At 38.1% G+C, this 20,882-nt stretch overlaps 1 protein-coding gene across 9 annotated transcripts in view; it reads right to left on the bottom strand.

The window, feature by feature from the left end:
* Positions 1–20,882, bottom strand: part of BCAR3 (BCAR3 adaptor protein, NSP family member) — a 96,684-nt gene that overhangs the window by 19,391 nt on the left and 56,411 nt on the right. For 8 of the 9 annotated variants that reach the window (XM_069022727.1, XM_069022728.1, XM_069022729.1 and 5 more), the window contains one exon: positions 17,097–17,136. The exons of the other annotated variant lie outside the window; for it this stretch is intronic. In XM_069022727.1, coding sequence (XP_068878828.1) covers positions 17,097–17,136 — 40 coding nt within the window. The remainder of the gene's footprint in view (positions 1–17,096; positions 17,137–20,882) is intronic. 9 annotated transcript variants of the gene reach the window in all.

Below are 20,882 nucleotides of genomic sequence, written 5' to 3'. Positions count from 1 at the left end.
CTGTCTTGTGGCAAAGTTGATTTCATTAATTTAGACCTCTGCATTTTTTAAGTCACCATTTATCACTGATTTAGTCTTAACTTACTTTGTCTCTTCCCAAAAAAATGCAAATTTAAAGAAAAATATTTTGGCTTGGAAGTGGCACAAGTCACTATTTAGTATTTTCTCTTCACTTTCTTCTTTTTTAAGCACAAACAGGAGCCCCCTTGCCTTGAAGTTTCTCTATTTCCTTCAATGTAAAAGCTGACCTTAACAGTAAACAGCTACAAAAACCAATTGACATCATGAAAAGCACTGACACATCATGACTGAAGAGTTGATCCAAGCTCAGATGTTCTGCACTGATCATTATATTTTCTATTAATACATGGGAAAATAAACCAAACATCTGTTGTTGAGATCCTAATTTCACACATTAAAATTAAGTGCAGCAGAATGTGAGTGCTCAAGTGCTGTACTGCTTTCTGAGGTTTGGTGGGACACAACAAGGCATCTCTGAGCTTGGCGACATACTGTTTTCAACTAAACTGGATAACACAACGAATATATCTCAATGCAGAAAAAACCTGAATCTCTCAGGAGTAGTTGAGAACTTCAGCATGCTTATTTATGGATCAATTTGGTATTTCATTACACTTGTAATTACTATTAAAACCAAGAATCAACTTCATCTAATTACACAAACTGATTTTGCTTGAAGTTTTTTTTTTTTAAATTTAATAATAATAATAATAATAATAATAATAATAATAATTAGAAACCTGATGACTTCATTTCATACCATCTTATTGTTCATATTATCCTAGGCCCTTTGGCATTTCACAGAATCCATACCATTGGGCCCCAAGGTTCAGACCTTACTTGATTTGACCACCAGCTGTTTCTATACCTACAGCCATTTTCTCTTCAGCAAATGCACCCCAGATCCCAACCATCCAAACTTCTTAAAATAGCAGTTCATCAGATTTAACTAATGCTAAATCTGCATACTGGAACACATGCATTCAAATCTATTTTAAATGCTGCAAATCTCTTTAAATAGAGCCTTATTTTTGAAAGATCCCAACTGTAATTTGTTTCTACATAAAAGGTTTTATTTTTTACCCTCCATACAGCAAACACTATTAATGTTTCAGTTTCTCTAGAGACTATATGGATTAGACTAAATAGAAAGTTGCCATGACAACACCACCGTTATTTTGGTATTAGAAATTCATGCCAATTTAAACAAAGGGTATATGCATGGTCAAGAACAAGTTTTCTAACTGTTCTGACAGCCAACAATAAACCCCAATGGCATTTTAAAAGTTCTAGAACTGAAGAACTAAGCTTTAAAACAAGAACAAAAATTAATTACAGCACAATTGAGCATCTTTTGCACTCTATTGTGATGATAATTGCTGACACCTGTCCCGGTCAGAAGAAGTCAATCTGATCAGAATCCCTTTTCCAGTGTGTCCAAAAGACTGAGCCCCATACCCCACTTTCAGAAACAGACAGTTATAGGGCTAAATCACTGAAGGTGAGAGAAAGGGGAAGCTGTTCCCAACTTTTAACTGCCTCTATCAAAGTTTGAAAGCCAAAAGGCAAGACAACAGCAACCACATCCTTCCTCATTGCAAGTTCTCCACAGTGTTAATCAAAGAACAATTCACATGTAAATCTTAAGTAAAAAGATTTAAAAGCTGAAGTGTAACTCACAGATCCTCAAAAGCAGTTACATGCCCCACATGACTACAATTCCCCAGTCACTTAGACACTTCTGTAAGTGTGACTCAAAATGACTATGAAGGCTTTTCCTCTGCTTATAGTGCATATAGAGCATTTTTGCATAAAGTAAATTATGTCCATGCCCATGGCAGGAGGGTTGGACTAGATGACCTTTAAAGATTCCTTCCAACCCAAACCATTCTAGGAGTATATGATTTTGTGTATCTTGCAATTAAAAAAAAAAAATCTAAAATATAAGAACAAATCCAAAATTGTCTGAAGCATTTAAAAAACACTTGTGCTCCTGAGCACAATTGCCTGTGTTTTCCTTAAATAGGTGGAAAAAGTTAGGGAACCAAAAAAATGGTCTATCAGTTAAATTCTGAAAACTTGAAAATTTTCTAAAAGTCTCCTCAGCAAGTCCCAAACCTTTTTAAGCATTTAAGCATTTTTACTTAGTCCCTAAATATAAAGACAGCCAGCCTCAGGCTCATAAAACTGCAAGTTGTTTAAATTTCTCTCTGAGATAATAGTGAATTCTAAAGGTGTTCTTTAGAAGAGAAACACTCTGTACCATAGTATAAAAACAAACACTTCTGAAAAAAAGCTGAAAGCATTACTGACTAGCACACTGTAGTTGAAAAAGAGCACCTACCTTGACTCTGATAATAGACTTACGATGATAAAAGCAGCAAAGTGCTGCTATCAGCATTTGAAAAACATTATAATCCTTCGGCATTTTCAGTTCTGCTGTTTGTGGTTCCTCACGACTGAAGACGAACAGTCACTACTAGCAGTGCTCTGAGGTTCAGCAAGCTCTTCAGTATCACCACTGCCTACCAGAGCTGCTACACCCCCCTACTCACATATCAGCCCGGGACACTTTCCACAGCTGAAGCTGATACCATCAATTCAGTGACTGCTGGCACGCTGGCTTCCAGCATGTCATATAGAGAGTGCCAGAATCCTCATGTGATCTCTTTCACTCACCAGTGAAATCCTAGCTCCTCTGTCTTGGTATCCCCCGGCTCAGAGATGTGTTTAAGCCACCAGCACAAGGCAAACTTCTCTTCTTGATGAGTTACAATACCTGTCTCCCTGTGCTGATAAAGGCTTAATCAGTTGCTCCAGTTCAATCATGCAACATCTATGCCTGCCTCATCAATTATACACACATAAAAGAAAAAAAAAAAAAAAAGGAAAAGGAGTTGATTGCTGTTTGACAACTAGGAATTGAGCTTTGGTAACCAAGGAAAATGATAAATATGTTTATTTTTAATTAGGAAGCTTCTGGCAGACAGTCCTTGGAAAAAATAGCAAGAAACCAACCCTGTAAACATTGTCAGTGTTGCAACCCAGGTACCTTCAGTATTTAAAACTCTCAGTGGACAGCTTTATCATGGTGATAGTACCATGGGATTGTGCAAATTGCTTGAGAAAGAAAGAACTGAATTAATGAACATGTATGATTTGGCAAAGTAAAAGTAAGCACTACAACAAAATAAAAAGCAGTTTTATTTATGCCTGTGATTCCATTCTCTTGGACAGCACAGTCCATAGCTTACTGACCAGTCAGCAAACTGCTCCTCAGCAAAGAATCTGTCTGACGTACCTCAAGGCCCTCTCAAGAACCAGGGCAAAAAAAGGCAAACAACTTGGGTAATTATAATAACTGTAAGAGACAAGACATTGCCTCCATAGCAGCCTAGTTAACAGATCTGGTGAAAGAAAACCAGATGGACTGGATTGAGCAGTACAAGAAAGCCTGTAACACTTAAGAATGACGAACTTTGAAGAGATCAATCAATCATTACTTGGGTGGTACCTAAAAAATATAGAAGTCACAGATATTTTATATCTTGGATTAGGAATAAACTAATGCCAAGGAGCAGTTAAAATAAATAGTTACTTGTCTTTTTCATCAGCAACAAATATATTACATAATTAGTAGGACACATATATTAAATGCTTATTGATGTCCTCAGGTATTACTTGCAAGGTACCTCTCACCTAATAACAGAGTACTTCCTTCCCACACTGACTGAACAATGGGAAGTGCCCTCAGTGCCTGCATTCAGCAACAGGAATTGGTGCACAAACCAAGCGGCAGCACTAAGAAAAGACATAAAATGTGCACTGCCTTTCAAGGAAAATGGGATGGAGTGCCAATCTGAAAAGAAGAGGAAACCTCAGTGTTGATAACAAGGAAATGGAAGTGTGATGTGCAAAGTTCCCTTACCTATCTGACCACCTAAGGTTTGCAGGTACCTACCACCAAGTTAAGCACCAAACCCAGAATGTTCATAAAGACAGCCAGACTACTTGGCCATGTGTAGGAGATGCTGTGCCAGAGACTCCTTGGAGAAAAGGAAAACAGGGTAGAAATAAAAGAACAGAACATTAAATGGACTTTAAAGTAATAAACCTGGCAAAAAAAAGGATGTAAGGTTGGCCAGAGAAGAAGCTGAAAATACCAACTTTGAAGATGAAGTCCTGCTGTAGACTACTTTATGACAAACTCAAACAATGAATGAGTAGATAATATAATAGGAATGTGAAAGTACCCTCCTTTTCTCTTTGCACTGTGCTGCAGCGTATTTTAATTTACTTTGAGTTCTTTATCCACTTTGAGGAGCTCTATAGGATTACTTCAGCAGGTAGCCAGAGAAGAGAAGATTAAAAGATACCCTGCAAGACTTCAAACCCAAAAGCCTCAACTGTGATTCTTGTTTCTTGACTGAAATTTTCTGGCATTGTGGCAGGACATCTCATCAAGGACTCTATTTTTAAAGACTATTAATCAAAAGTTCTCATAATAACACCCTAATCCAATTTTAAAACTGGAGGGGCAGGGAGGAGGGATGATACCTTGCATCAGCCAAGGTGTTTTTGCTTTATAATGCTGGCAAGACAGTATCACACTCTAAGGTTTCACATGCAATACCATGAACAGAAGCTATCAAGACAAGCAACTCAAAGTACACTAAGTGACAAGAAGGGCTGTTAGGATGACTTAGCTATTTTGGCAGCAGAAACAACTGATTTAGCAGTGCAAAATAAGGTGGACCACTTCTGCTCTGAAAGTAATTAGAAGTTCCATAAAGGAGTTCTTTATGGGGTTGGGGAAAAAAAAAGGACAGGAATACTATGACTTATCAATGTGTAAACCTACACTGAAATTTAAACAGAGGTTCTCATCCATCATCAAGAATAAAAGCCCCGGTTTTTCAAGAAAAGAAGGATTGGACTGGCAGGTCTAATACAAATGGTAACTGCCAGTTCCTTATTTCCTGTCTGTAATGAAGAATCAAAAATTATGTATGTTGAGAGAATGCCAGAAATTATGAACCTTAAAAATGAATACTGTACAATTTCATACATCAGCTGCTGATGCTTTTTATCAACAGTATAACTGACAGGAAAAAAGATACTTTATTTAAATGGTAAATTAAATTTTTTTTTTTACATTAAATTAATGGGATTTTTCTTTTTATTAAAGGTTAGTATGACTTCTGCCTAGATAGCTGAATGACAACCTTTGCAAGACACTGTGATACAGCACTATGAAAATTAACATTACTGGAAGGAATGTCAAAGAGTATGTGAGAAACCTCTGGGTGGTACTATGGCATTTCCTGCACTGATGGCTATCATGGAGCTGTTTTCAGCCAGCATAACTGAGGACAACCTTCAGGCTGCTCCAAATTATGCTTCATACATAGGTAAGATTTACATTCTTAAATACTGCCTCAGAGAAACAAAGGATAGCTTCGTCACGTTTTCACTCTCCTGGCCTTCAATTTTTTTGCTGGTACTTTGGGTTCTTGGACTCCTCACAAGAGAAATAAACCCGTTTCTTTTACCTTAGAAACATCAAATACAATCCTTTTGCTAAGACACCTATTGACGTATTTCATATGCTCTCCAGCACCAAAAGGTCAGCCATCAGCTTTATTTCTTTGTTTTCAAAAGTTCTTCCTAGAGTCTTAAAATATCTTACAATCCCTTCATCTGTTTCTATGGATGGCTGGCTGGATTATTTTTGATAAATCTGATAACTAAGCTTAATAAGAAAAGATTCTTAAGTTCATAGAATCCATGGCCACCTGAGTTCACTTGAACATATGTTCTGTGTTGAGTTCCTAATAGCCCATTAGGAAGAGAAATTAAGGAGCCTCTGCTAACCGCACCTATTATTACAAAGCCTCTAAAGTTATTTAGGATTTTTGCATGGTCTAGTTTAAATTACACTTACCCAGTGTTCCCTTGACACACCTAAACTGTGTCCAGCTCACTCAGAGCACATTGCATATGCAGGAGTTTGAGGTGCTCGTGCAGGACAGTGTGAACCTGCTCAGGGGGGATCTTCTTAGGCTGCTTTAATTGTACAGGTCAAACAAGAAAAAACGTAGGGATCATTTCTTTAGTAGAGGTCAATTTCTTTCCTCTCATCACAAAAAAAAAAAAAAAAAAAAGGAAGAAAAAAAAATTATGCAGCTTCAAGGTTTTAAGTGGCTCAAGTAAAGCAACCACACTCCATAAAAATATAAATGCTTGAAAACTCCCAAGCAGTCTGAAGTTATCATAACAGTCTCCAGAGCTACAAGCCATTATTTTGAACCAAACACCAGTCAGGCCCATGGAAGTGCTTAGAATTCACACACAAAATTATTATGATTTGTGACTTCGTATTAGAGAAAGAGAAGCAATTTCAGACTAAATTAGATGAGGGAATTGTTGGCTTCCTTCTTTGCTTTGCACTGCTCTATTCATTTAAGCATTCAAATCAGCCTAACAATATTCAGTAAAATACATGTAATGCTTTAGATTTCACTGTGCTAACTGGAAGTAAACAATCCAGGCAGGAAGCCAGCTGTAAATGAAAGGAGGCACGGTGTACTGTACAAGGGTCAAGAGCACAAATCTGATTAGATACAGCCCAGAGCAGGCCCCAAGCACTGCTGCTGAACGAGTGATGTCACATGAACACCGACATGTCCCCATTACACAGGGCACGATCCAGCTATGGTCTGAGGGCCTATGGCTACAAAATGGCAACTCTGGGGTTGGAGTAAAGTACAACAGGAATAAAATCTGAAAGAAAAAACCCAAGGAAAATCCAAGAACTTAAATCTCCAGTTGAAACATTTTTCATTTAATACATAAGAGTTTTTGCTTTAACTAGTTACTTATTCTTTTTAATGTAAGAAAAAGTCAGGAAACAGGGGAAAACTGATAAATAATTCACCCATGCAAACAACACCTTCACAATGCCCACTTCCAGTTAGTTTTAGCAGTATGTCCTTCAGGTGTGGCATATTGCCTCTAACAAAGCTCTGGGGGGTGATGCATCCAAATACAGGTAGCACCCAACTTTACATCTGAACACTTGTTAAAGTGTACAGTAAGTGGAAGAGAGGGGAGGACAACACTGTCAGAAAGCTTACTTTTACCTGTTCCTAACTCAAATGTCTACAGGCACATAAAGTCCCATGTCCCAGCTCATGTCCTACTATTCCTGTCTCAATTTTTAACAGAACTGACTCTTTCACGTTCTCTTGGATAACCTCACTTCCTGCGTGCTGTTGTTGGTGCAGCCTCTGATCATAAATCAACAGACAGAGCTGCAGCTGTAATTAGCCTTGTTTGCATTGTGAGGTGTGGCATGGGAGAGGTCAACGTAATTTCTTCCTCCTTTCTATCATGGTTCCGTGAGGCAGTCTCAGAAATGTGCTGCAGTTGTACAGGAATAGTGAGAAAACAGAATTTGCATCTATTTAGTTTACACTGCTGCTTGAATAAATCTCTTTGAAAATCTGCCTCATATAAAAACTCAGGTTGGCAGGTACAAGAAATAAATGCCCAACCTGCTTATGAGCTTCCTACTAGGTCCTAATTTGCACTTTAAGACAACCAAATACCTTGGAGATGTACATGTTTTAGTTATAAAAGATCAAATTTTTTCAAAGTCATCTGGCAGCAGGTCTGGCTTTCTTATTAGACCCCTTCCTATTATGAATCCACTAGCAGGTTTTATCAATCCTACTGAAAACTAACATACATATTCTTGAGCTCCACCAACCGTCTGCCAACCTATGTACAAACATGAAATGATTTTGTAATGGGTCACCTATTTTTCCTTCAATTTGTTCCCTGAATTGGGGGGGGGGGGGGGGGAGAAATTATGAAAAGGCAGGAATTTCCTTTTCTTTCAGAATTAGTTCACAGTTTATGGCTAATACCTTCTTCTCTTTCATGCTAACTTAGCTGTCATTAGTCTAACTAGCTTTGCTGGTCAGAGTATCAGAGCTGTCTTGTGCATAAAAATAAGGCATTAAGACATTTGTTAACTTTAGACTTCTGTTTTTGAAAGTCTCCCCAGTCCAGTCAAAATAAAGTGCTTGTTTGTGTGAGATTTAAACCAGTTCTAAATATAATGGAAAGATTAAAAAAAAAAGTTACATCACCAGGGTAAGTGGATGCCTTTAAAATATCGGCTAATTATCTAAAACTGAATACACTAAAATACTTTCCTTTAATACAAAGGATGTGTATCTTGGATGTGTAGCACTCAAAAAGAAAATTTACAAGTCACTTGGTCTCTGTCAGAGCTTGGCTTTTCAAAAGTCTTTACCACCCTTTCAACATTTTACTAATAAAAGGATTTGAGGACACGGAGGCAAATGACCTCTAGGTATTCTAGACAGCCAACACAACATTATACTCCATTATTTGTGTAAATGCTTATTTTCTATAACTCTCTGACACACAAAAATGTCAGGCCAACCTGCTCCTTTGACAGCACATATCAGTAGACGACATCCCAAATGAAATGTCCAAATGCTCCTTCTGCTGTCCTCTCCACAGGCTAAACTGTATGTCAGCATGTCTCCAAAAAGAGGCAAGAAAGACACACAATGCACCAGTCTTATTCTAATTATTACCTGTAAACACAGCTCTGAGAGATCAGGAGCTTTACTTCCCTAGGCTTTATCAGTAAGAGTACCCAAAATGCTTAATAGTAAAAATCATCATCATCATCTGCTCTCCACACATTACATACTCCCCCTTGTGGCTCATGTGCTTATAGACAGTGAAAGATCAACAGTAAGGTGTTGCATGGAGTTAAATATAAACATTTTCATGTCCCTGACAGCTTTTGCTATTAGTCCAATCTTCAAAACTATTAAAACTAAAAGAAACAGTCCCCCCCTTTTTTTCCTTTCTTTGAAAAGTAAGTGCACATCACCATGTGCAAATATAGGTATATTTGCTTTCACTGACATGGACATTTTGACTTGGGTGTATTATCAAAAGGCCAGGTTGGATGGGGCCCTGAGAAACCTGGTCTAATGAAAGGTGCCCCTGCACAAGGCAGGGGATTGTAACTAGATATCTTTTGAGGTCCCTGCCAACCCAAACCATTCTGCGATTCTGTGATAACTCAGCATTTGAGAACCACTGTGATTAATATTTTGGAGAAAACAGGTAATTCATTTAAATGCAAGTTTCAGAAGATCGCCAGAGATAAAGTAAGACCTGATTTTTGCACCCCAAGACTTCTATCCCCTGTTTCAGATTCAGACCTTTCCACCTTATGTTTCTCATCTGTAAATAAGACTGACAGTAGTTACTGATCCTCTAACAAAGGTATTAGAAAGGTCAATTAAGGAGCTGCCACTAGTATTACTATTGGTTCCAAGGAAATTAGAGCAAAGAAATTTTATATTTTTCAACTCAAAGCTCAGTGCATGTAGTGGCATTTGAGGACTCCAGACCAGACATCATTTGAGAGTTAATGAGTAATAACAGAAGAAGCAGAATACAGACATTAACTGAGTCAAATTCATGGTAGGATAACATGTAAGATTAACCATTAACATGCAAAGATAGAATGCTTGCTCCTCTAAGAGGTATCTGCATTTTATACTTACCAAAGCATCCTCAGCATTACAGAAGATGCTCCCATAAGCAAAATACCCTAAACTCCATTTCAGCATCAGGAGAGGGGAATGCACTGCTAAAAGACTTTGCAATGAAGGCCAGAATAATTAGAAAGCCACTATCCACTTGGCTCAATTCATTTAAGGATTATCATTCACAAAGAAAAAAAATTCCTCTTCACACTACTCTTAACTCCCCTTGCCCCTGACCCACAAAAACCAAAAACCTCAACCAACCAAAAAACCCACAATCCCCACCAACCACAGAAAAACCCAGATCTTAGAGCTAATCAGGAACTGGGGGCTGGGAAAGAGCAAAAAGCTCCAAACAGGAATAGGCTAACTTGGGATTTCTCTTCTAGGGGAGCATGAACTAGGACAGTAGACTGAAAATGCATTGTCTGGCAGAGCTGTAGAATCATACTTCCTGCATAATTTACTGCAAACAACAGCTTACATTTTATTCATCACTTTGCAGCCAAAAGATTACAGGACTGCTGACTCAACCTTATTTTCAGAGACCAGCCTGTTGGTCAAACAAAATTCAACATGAGAAAATACTGAAACTAACTAGTGGTGTTATATTCCATCACTAATGATGAGTAACAGCATTGTATCAAATAGGGTAAGTTTTCTTTAACTTCAAATGAACAGAGGAAGATTCTCACTATGATTTCAGGGGAATTAAATACTTGAGAGCTACTGCATTTCAACTACATACTTAACTCCTTAAGTACTTTTTTGATTTTTTCCTGGGCTGATGAAAGCTTTTAGGAATAATTATCATACATACTTAAAGAAATAGTTGCCCTTTTTGAGTAGAGAAAGGGCAGACATTGTAAGAAACAAGCCTAGAAACAAGGCTGAAAAAAAAATTCTACTACCTGAAATTTTGCTAACACCAGAACAGGACTAAAAGACAAGATGCTTTGTCCAACTTATTGCAACAGCCCAAACTTATCCCACTAGAAAATTGAATATAGGTTATGAATAGAAGACAGATGGACAGAACAAAAAAACCCCAACAACCCTCCCCCCCCAAACCAACCAACAACATAAAACCAAAAGCTCCCAAAACCAAATCTCTATGTGCAAAATACCACAATATAGGAAAAATTTTCCCACAATATCAATTAAAAGATCATATGACTAATCTAGTTTGGGAGGTAGAGCAGATTATTTTGGGATTATAGGGAATCTCTTCTGCTTTATTTTTTTTTTGGAAAAATCAGAACATCTATTCTAATGATCTCAGTGACACCCTGACAAAAAAAACCCAACCAAACAAACCCTCAAGTTCCCTCTAGGACTACTTCTATAACTTAACGACAGGGAGGAGTGGAAAAATTCCTCCCCATTCTGTGCCACTTGAGAAAAAAGCAACCAACTTCCAAGAGTCAGGCTCCTACAAGAGTTGCAAAGAAATTATTATGAAACGTGATTTAAATAACCATGGCTTGATTAAAAATATCCAGTCAAGTGTTTCTTTTCCAGCAGAGGGCAGTGCACAACCAGCAACCACCCGTCAAGACTCAAACCGAAGGTTTTCATTGAGATCGATAACTACATGCATTAACACTGGATTGGCTCTAACAGAATCTTATCTGTGTAATCAGAATTACACAGCTTGCATGCAAGAGGCAACTGCTGTGGAATGATGTTTGTGAAACTTCTGTTCCTGCTAAGTAGAGAAATATATACATAAAAAAAGGAAACATCTCTGTCTGAAGCCTTACTGACACCACTGATGATCTTTGAGTTGGGACAAGTCCATAATGACAGAGATGTGTAAAGTCCAAGTCGGCCACGTGGGCATACTCTTTTTCCCCTCAACAAAACACATTCCATCGGATAATTCCACCTTCTGTGATACTGTTGCCCTTGCTGCAAAGTGTGGAAAAGAAGTCCTCAAACCACCCTACAGACTCAGAAAGAACTTCCTGATCATGTGGTGCCTTTAGTGTCAGGCATTCCTCCCAGCTCTGATACCTAATGCTGTCAGACAATGTAGAAACCCAACAAACTTTCTGCTCACAAGTTCCAGCTCGCTTCCCAACAGGCAAGTCTCTGCAGGAGTGTGATACACAGCATGAACAGGAATACACTGGAGTTGGCAAGTTTTCCAGTGAGGTGGGGATTTCTCTTGTATATTTCCATGTCTACAAAAGGCTGCTTGCAAGGAAATTTCACTGTCATCAGGAAAAACTGTTTCCCAAACTGTGGCTACTTGTCATGCTGGCACAGATTTTTCCCTAAACTTTCCTAAACATACATACACACATACAAACTTTACTTCTGATCACCCTCTTACCAGAGTATCTTCAGCCAATAGAATGGTGAGAGTCAAACACCCACACCTATATTGGATTGGCATCCACAATATTATGAATTTGTGCAATTAACTACACAAACCATGCATCAATAAATCTCATAACCTAAGTTCCCTGAAGTTGAATTAAACCCACAAAATATTGTCCCATCTTGCAAAGCTATAGATAAGGATCAACACACTGGAATGTCATCAAAATTTTATTTTCAGTTGCACTAACCACAGCTATGATGAATGACAGTAATTTCTATGACAGTTTGCTTTCTAATAAAATCAAGGAAGAGTAAAAATAGGGAGAAAAATTAACACTGTGGGGCTGAGACAAAAGAGTCCTTCAGCAGAACTTCACAAGAGACTCTTTTCTGTAGCTGTAACTTCCTTAAACGAGCAACAGTTTTTTCAAGTCTGAATCTAAATATAAACTTCCCTCATGACCATGCTGAGCAGACAATCAGTCATAACTTTTGCAATTTTTCCACTAATGGAATAAAATACAACTCCAAAACCTCAGGCCATAGTAGTATTTATCAACTCACTGCTGATCTGCTGATATGTATTTCCGTAATTATTAAATACTGTTTCCACAGGAAATGCTCAAAAGGCTTCCATGAAAGGAGGAGAGACATCTCTTTTTTTTTTTTTTTTCCTTTTCACCCTGATATAGCTTCAGTAATTACAGCACAGATTTCTATGAAAAGATCCTTAAGTATTTATAGTGAATAGGAATGGGACAGTAAGCTATCTTTAGTTCACAAGAATTTCATCAAAATGACTCACAAAAAGTTCTCTGACACACTCAAATCTGCCAGCACTTGATTCTTTCTCCCCTGCTGCAGGAATCTGTTCTGTAGATGTACGGACTCAGGGTGTGGGAAGAACCTGCAGAGACTACCAATGGATCTATTATTTGGTTCATAAAACTTGTAAAAATCTCACAGAATGTACAACGTGCTATTGTGTCCCTGAATCTCTTTCATGACTTGGGCAGCAGCCTGACTCAAAGCAGTCTGGCCTGTTTTCACTTCTACTATAAAAGGTTTTTTTTTGAAAGAGCCATTTAACTGTGACCATGGTTTCAGCAGCACTGTGAATACAAAGGAAGAGTTGAAGCCATATGGACACTTCAGTATACTCAGACTTCAGCAAATCAGTACATTTTTCCCCCCCTTAGAACTTGCTTTTGCATAATTAGCTTTCTTTATATACTGACTGAACTAATACATCAATATTCAAGATGTAGTAAACTGCAACTTGTGAGAGATGTAATTTAAAGAATTAGAAACCACAGTTCATCTATAGAGAACATTCTCTTAAAAAAAAAAAGATTAATTCTACAATCAGTGTTTTCTGTCTTGTATTTTGAGCAGAATAAAACAACAGAAAAAACCAATTTATTTTGCCTTTCCTCTGTTCAGAGTATTTCTGAATACAAGGACTTAATTATATTATTTTCAGTGACCAGATTTCAGCAAGGAAAGGTTTGTTAAAAAGCAAATTGCTACACTCAGCTTCAAAGTTTACCATCAGTCTATCTGCTTGTAGTCACTATGGCCACAACAGACATCATGTTGTTCTTCTCCCTGTGAACCAGCACACAACCAAAACCAGCACACTGAACCGTGTTACTCTTCCTCAAGCCCAAATGAATTCTCCACATTCTATTTACAGCACTGTCCAGTTCTGAAGAGATGCTGATCACTCTCCAGCAGGAGCACATTCTAAACAAGTATTAATTACCTTTCTTATGGGACTCACAGGAAACTCCAGTAGCATGTTTGCACCACTGCAGAAACAGTGTTGATCTGCAACTGTGAAGCTGCACAGTCAGCTTTGTGCCCAGGTCTTTTTGTAAAATTACTTTTTAAATCTAGCTAGTTTAAAACTAGCTGCTTGTCTTGAAGGACAATAGGTATGACTGTGCAGCCTGATAAAGTGGAACAGTTATGAGAAAGGCACCTATCTGAATCTTTCAAAACAGCCACCTACAATGAGTGTGTCAGGGAGCAACAGGAGTGGGGCTACTCCCTACGGGGCAGCGACCTGGGAGCACAGGGTGGGCAAGGTACTCACAACAAGGTGCGGTCCCACAGCACCCAGATGCAACCAAGGTGAGCAGGGTGATCACACCAACAGGAGATCACATTCCAGAGAGTCTCAGGCCAGAGAGGTAACAGGCCAGGTATAAAGTCTGTCTCGAGCTTCCCACACAGCACTTGGGAAACAGGACTAGGGGCAGGTGCACCCACTGAGCAACTCAGGAGGGGCCTGAAGGCCCCATCGTGATGCAGCCCTTGCTCAGTGGGTGTGGGTGGAGGTCCCAAGTGAGGCTGGCCAGGACACTTGAGAACAATTAGTGCCCTCAGGGCCCTGACACAGTACCATTTGCTCGGGACTGTAACTCTTGGGTAGAATTGCCAGAAGCCAAATTACCCTAACACAGATTTGTGCCACGCATTACTTTCAAGATAATGCAATTCTTTCAAGGCAAATTAATCCAAAGTCGCTCTTCTCTTTACAGCCTGAAGAACAACATGAGAGAAACAAGAACCAGTATTAAGACTTTACAATTACAACACACAATCAGTTCCAGTGTTAGTTTTTATGTAAGTCATACACCACACATGCTTCATGCTCAAGTTTATATGTGTTTTCAGTCAGTAAATCAACACTTCTCTGTTGATAGACAACATTAACTATATTTTCCTGTGCACCAGAAATATAAATCTCTCATTCAGAACTTTCATACTGTGAATCAGCAAAATACAATTCCCAAAAGTGCTCTTGCAGTTTTCTCCCTCTTCTCTTACTCTTTTCCATTTAAAGGGGTTTTTTTTTCCACTTAAGCAACATCTGTCAAAGCCTACCTGCTAGTTCAAACTACGTATGTACAGATTATATACTAAAGAGACTTGTACAAATGGCAATGGTAATATAAACATGCTACAGAAGCCTGTTTTTTCAGCTTGAGAAGGTTAGTGTTCTGCATTTTATACCTGACTTAACATTGCTACCATAATGTATTCAAGGATCTGGAAAATTTATAAACATTAATATAATAGTTACCATAGGGTAAGACAATGAACACATACTTGATGAAACTGAAGCCAACAAAGGGATCCAAGATCCTGTTGGTATGAATTCACCCACAACTTTACAGTTAGAGTTAACTGATAAACAAAGTACTGATGAGAGACCGCCTTTATTTATGATCGATTGATTACTGTGTAATAAGACATTTCTGGAATCAGTTTTGTTAGCAACACAGACTTTTACAGACAAAAAATGTTTTGGGGAGTTATAATTATTAGAAAGCAGTTTCTGCATATTTTTCGAAGTTGTAGTTTGAGATTTCTTGTCTAGAATTCCTGTTATAATACCACTAAACTAGGGTCCAAACTCACAGTTCACTAAAGTTAGGGATATAGACAGGAAAAACTGAAAAAGGCAGGGGAAGAGAATGCATTGGTAACCCTTGTATTCTTCCTCTTAAGTCTCTTTTCCCCAGGCTTTCCTCCTCAACATCAAAGTTTTAATAACTAAGCTTAGCACCACTGCCATTGAGAAGAGTCCAAGACAAGCTTCTACTAGAAAAGATGAGAAACCACATTTATAATACAGAACTTGCTGCAACAAGACAAGACACACATATTGATGAATTGGCACGATACTTCTGCCTTCTACTTAGTCACATTATTAAAACTCTAGCAGCATACTCAGTACAGCACAGTGCAAGACACTCAGTAAATTAAATACAGCAATTAACATGTCCGCCACTTTGTTGCCTCTGGCATCCCCTCCTGAGAAGTCTTTTGGCCTTCTCTTCTCTACCACATCCCAGCTTTAGGCTGGGATTGAGGCCAGGGACCTCACAACACTGAACTACATGTTCAGAGCAGAAGTCCAGCAGCTGTTCTGAGAGTCCTGTGGCAGCCACTTTTCCAGAGATCTTTGCATTCTGCTCTTCCCCTTCCACAAAACCTTAATTCCTTCATCTACCCCAACCCCAGGCAGAAAGTGCAGCAAAGGACTCTGCCACACTTTCAGACAATTACTTTCCTTTGACAATCCCCTCTCAACACTGCATTACAATCTCCTAGTTTACTTCTTCAGTCAGCCTGAACCCTAACCTGGGCACCTCTTAATTTCCTTCAACTATGAGCATCCACAGGGGGAATTCTAGCAGCAAAACCCCATTGAACTGGTTCTCCTCAGTCTCCTCCTCCCCTGAACTTCTAACCTGTAGCAGAAATTCAGGTATCTGAGAAATTCAGGCTGTCCACATTAATAGCTATAGAAATATCCTATGTTAAGGATAACCTGTGTTTATCTGACGTTTCTCAGGAAACAGAAAAGGCAGGGAACAAAGCCCAACAATTAGAGAAGCCCATTGTTGATCAAACACATGAAATATCAGCAAGATTTTTGCAAGGTTCTGAGGAATAATATTCACTTAAACAAAACATGTTGAAAAGTACTAATTCAGTAAAAATTACAGCATTACAAGAGACTCCCAATACAGAATAACATCCCTAAGGCTTCTTCCAAAGTCTCTCCATTGCCAGTCTGGGATTGAGTTTTGAATATAATTTATGAATGTTCCAGGGTACTTTTTATTTACTCTTAACAAAATATGCACACTGATCATATACAGGAGATCTCAAAACAGGAGAGCAGAACTCACAACTTTTCCAGGATTCCAATTACTTTTTTGGACCAGAAGTGAATTTTTAACTGTAATTTTAGTAAGTATAATACTAAAAGTGTAAACCTAAATTTGACATTTTTATTATATTTTCAGACATGATTCTTTACTTCCCCAGAAGTCCATAAACAAAAAACACAGTTTCTTTTAATCTGCTAACAAAAGCAAGAATTTAAACAGTCACCATGTAACTGTAAAGAAGCCCCAGTATAAAAATGCAACCCACACCCAAGGTACAATGCCTACAAGCATTTCACTGAAGCTTTAAGAAAACAGCCTGACATGTATAATTTGTTTCTCTGTACCAAAAGGTAGACAGCTGCCCTGTTTACTGACAAATGACTGGAAATGCTCTGTCAGTGCTGGGTATACACCAAATAAAATATTTTGAGGGTAAGAAACAGTACCTTACCTTAACATATTCCAATGTAGGATCCAGAATAGTCTGATCTCTGTAAGAAAATGGTACCGGGAGAGACAGAAGAAGAAACAAACAAAAAAATGGTGAGTCCAAATATAACCTCATACTGAAGAGATGCATTCATATGAGCAATATGCTACTAGTCACATTAAAATCCTCATTAAAAGGTGTGTGTTAGAGCTCGATGGCCCATACTATCTAATTTTTAACAAATATATAAATCACTGATTTCTTCTAGAAGGACAGGTAGTGGAGCCAGTAGTAATTAATTTGAGAAATAAAGTTAATTATGCCATTTTAAGCAAATAAAATGAATCTTGACATTTCAACAGATGGCTGAAATACTTACTTTCCACCTAAAACATTTGAAATAAATTTAAAAGAGAGTTCTCCCAATGGCTTTTGAATTTATATCTTTGCTTTTATGTTTTCCTGTTTAAGCTACTGCCTCTGATAGCACTGGGAGGGCACTGCTAACAGGAAATAGAAAGTACTACATTCAATTTCTATATATACAAAGAAAAAGTTGTCAAAATAATAATAATCTCAGCATCGCAATTATTTGAAAGCCAAATAATCAAGTCCTTTCCCTAATTTAAAAATAAAATATTTCATCATAGGTTTTCTATACAGACAGATAGCAAAGGGCACAGAAGCCTAAGTGAAGAGCACTGTTACAGCTCTTTCCATAAAATATATGTTTATTTCTATTTCAAAGCATTTTGTGTATTTCTATTCAAGAACTATCAGGTTAACAGAGTTTGCAGTACATGACTGGATGTTTTCTACAGAACCTGGGATGACATACATGGTGCTGCCCTTAAAGTTCAAACACGTAACAGGCACAATGAAAACTGTGCAAACTTAGAGAGGATTGGGCACTCATTACAGCAATCAAGTTTGCCACTTGGACAACAGATACTCTAAATTTAGAAACAGGATCTTGTTTGGTGGAAGCTGTTACAAAGATGTAACACTGGAAACCTAATAAGCAGCTTCAGAAATGTAGAAATTGGGTTACATTGGAATTAATCAATCCAGAAAACAGTCTCTGAGTTCCCTGTGTTGTTTGAAAGTAACCGCATATCATCTGAAATGATATTATTATTTTATACTCAGTTTTTAGTCTGGTTCCCTAACAGCTTTTAATCCAGAATACTGAGCCTTCCCCATAAAATTATGGTGTTAAACTGTTCAGGCTGTATCATGTATTACTCATTCACATTATCTCAGTACTTATCAAGGGTCAAGTTCCATTCTCAACTGATGTTTAAAAGAATAAAAAGCTGGAAAATTCAATGGAAATAGAACTTGGACTATTTGAAACTTTTTCCTATGCAATATACAAAGAAGAGTCAGCTTGGAAACTGTATGAGCATAAAGTATGTACAAGCATAGCAGAGAAGGGGTGAAGCACAGAGGAAAAAGAAAAGAAAAGAAAGCTTCTAAACAGAAGAGACGTTTTCCTTCTCAGCACTTTTCAATTTGACTGGTAAAAAACCCCAACATTTTAAATCAGTTCAGAAAAGTCATTAAGCATGCCTGAATTCTTCTCACATTCAAATGATCTGTGGGAAGTTGTTCCAGTACCAAATGCTCCTGAAAAACTTTGCAGTTTAGTTCTTTGCTTGCCTGTGGAATCTTTCAGGACAAAGGGCCTACCAGCACTGCCTGTGCAACACACTCCGAAAGAACAAACCTGGTTACTCCAGCAGTGAGCATGTTTTGTTATGGTCTGCACTTACAACCTGCACTCCTGCAGATCAGCCTTCCTACAGACTCCTCTGTTCCCACCTCCTGCTACAGGGAAAATGATCTTTAGGATAGATCAAGAGAGGTAGGAAAGCTTTAAGATTAAACAGTTTATTTACTGTATGTAAAGCAGGAAATCCAGAAGAGAGCAGAGAAAGATGTGCCCTACATTTCTTTCAGCATCCACATGACAAAAGTGCTTTGAAAATGTTTGGCTTTGGGAAATGGAAGGGATAACAAGTATCTTCACAAGTACTGTAGTATTTTATCTGGTAAGCTGTCCCACAACAAAATGTACAAAACCCTGCAATTTACCATGAGTCATTTAGAAAGATGTTTATGTTGGAGCCCTACACATCTCAGATACCTGCCTCCCAGCTGATCTACTCCTCTCTCGCTCCCCAAATTCCCTTGTTATCTAAGCCTTCATCTCTGTACAAATTTTTTGAAGTTATTTTCAAGGAATGGAACTTTCATTGTTGTGCAGCAACTAATAGTAAAGATTAACTACCGCATTTTCCTGTCATTTGATTCCACCACAATACTGTCACATTACATGCAGAAAACCAGACTAAGCAGTTAGCCCAAGTAACTAGAAGCAAGCAACCAAATAAAACTAGCTCCTGAATCTTAGCTCTCTGTTAGCAATGATGACGTGTTTCTTTATGCCATGTGTTCCTGGTGAAGGAAATCTATAATGTCATGAAGTTAAGAAAAATATAAAAGCCCATTTTTCATTTCCATTTTCCCTCTCAAAGAATCTTAATAAAAAATGGTGAACCTATACTCTCACTTATTATATTAGAAGATCCGCAGAAAAAAAATATACTTTCAGATGACTAACAGATCAGATGAAAGACAGCGGCCCCTTCTGCCATCTCTCAAAATCAATTTAACTGAAGGTTTGTTTCAATAATACTAAATTCTTATCTTTCATCAGATTTTATTACCTTTCAAGTAATGCTAATGTTTATCTTCATAATAAGCTTGACTTTATGGCTGTATCCATTTGCACCTGTTTACCTACAGCATTTAAGGCAACCAGTCCTGTGTAAACTGTGGGTTCACTGATTGGATTTCATTAAGTATTTTGGCTTCCTAATAATCAGATAAGACCTACTTCCATTCACATAAAAAGCGTATTTAATATAGAATGATGCCCCTGGAACAGAGAAGTTTTCAGAATACCTCAAGTAGAGGTAAGTATGCACTAGGACACACAGCATTGGCTTCATGCTCTTTCCATACTCCTTCTGTCACAGAGAGGAATTTAAGACTCCCACATTTATTTTGGGTATTCATATTGCTGCCACCTCTTGCTATCACCTCATTTTGTGACAAAACAAAATCCCCTTCCAGCACGTTTTTGCTCATAGGAACAAAAAAGAAGACAAAAAGCACCTGACTTGCTACATGTAATTAAGCCATTCTCCTGAGTAGCGCAAGTCCTCTGTTGACCCTCCTCCACACGTACAAGGTCTGTGTGGAAACCACGGTAATGTAAACACTCCTTCAGCAATATCTGACCATTAAAAGAAAGCATCACAATCTCAGCCCTCATGATTCTGAGGCTTCTCCTAGCCAGAAACACATTCTCTCTAGAGACTGACATCTGAAAACACCTTTTACAATGCTGGCTGATCTTGCAGACATACAAGCCTTTAATCTCTCCCTGGTAGTCCTTGGAAATGATCTCAATTTCTTTTCAGTCCAGCTTTAAGATACTTATCAAGATTCTCATGTGCTTTTGTTTTTTATGTATGGGTTTTTTGCTGATACAGCCAAGAAAATGCACAGAGCTTGCAAACAAGTGTGGAGCTTCAGGAACTCCTGAAAAACGTGAAGGTGAGACAACAAAAACCGTGAAGTTGCTCTTTTGCTTCCCTCTTCCTCTCCCCTTAGCAACATTTGTTGCAACAATGAAGAGTTTGGTGTCATACTGGTTGGCATTGACTGTCTATGAGCACCTACTGATACATTTGACCACTATGAGAAACAAAGTAATTTCTCAGAAAATAGTAATTA

The sequence above is a fragment of the Aphelocoma coerulescens genome, chromosome 8 (assembly GCF_041296385.1).
Source record: "Aphelocoma coerulescens isolate FSJ_1873_10779 chromosome 8, UR_Acoe_1.0, whole genome shotgun sequence".
Taxonomy (NCBI): Eukaryota; Metazoa; Chordata; class Aves; order Passeriformes; family Corvidae; genus Aphelocoma; species Aphelocoma coerulescens.
The sequence above is the reverse complement of the archived record's forward strand: the minus strand, read 5'-3'. Positions and strand labels throughout refer to the sequence as shown.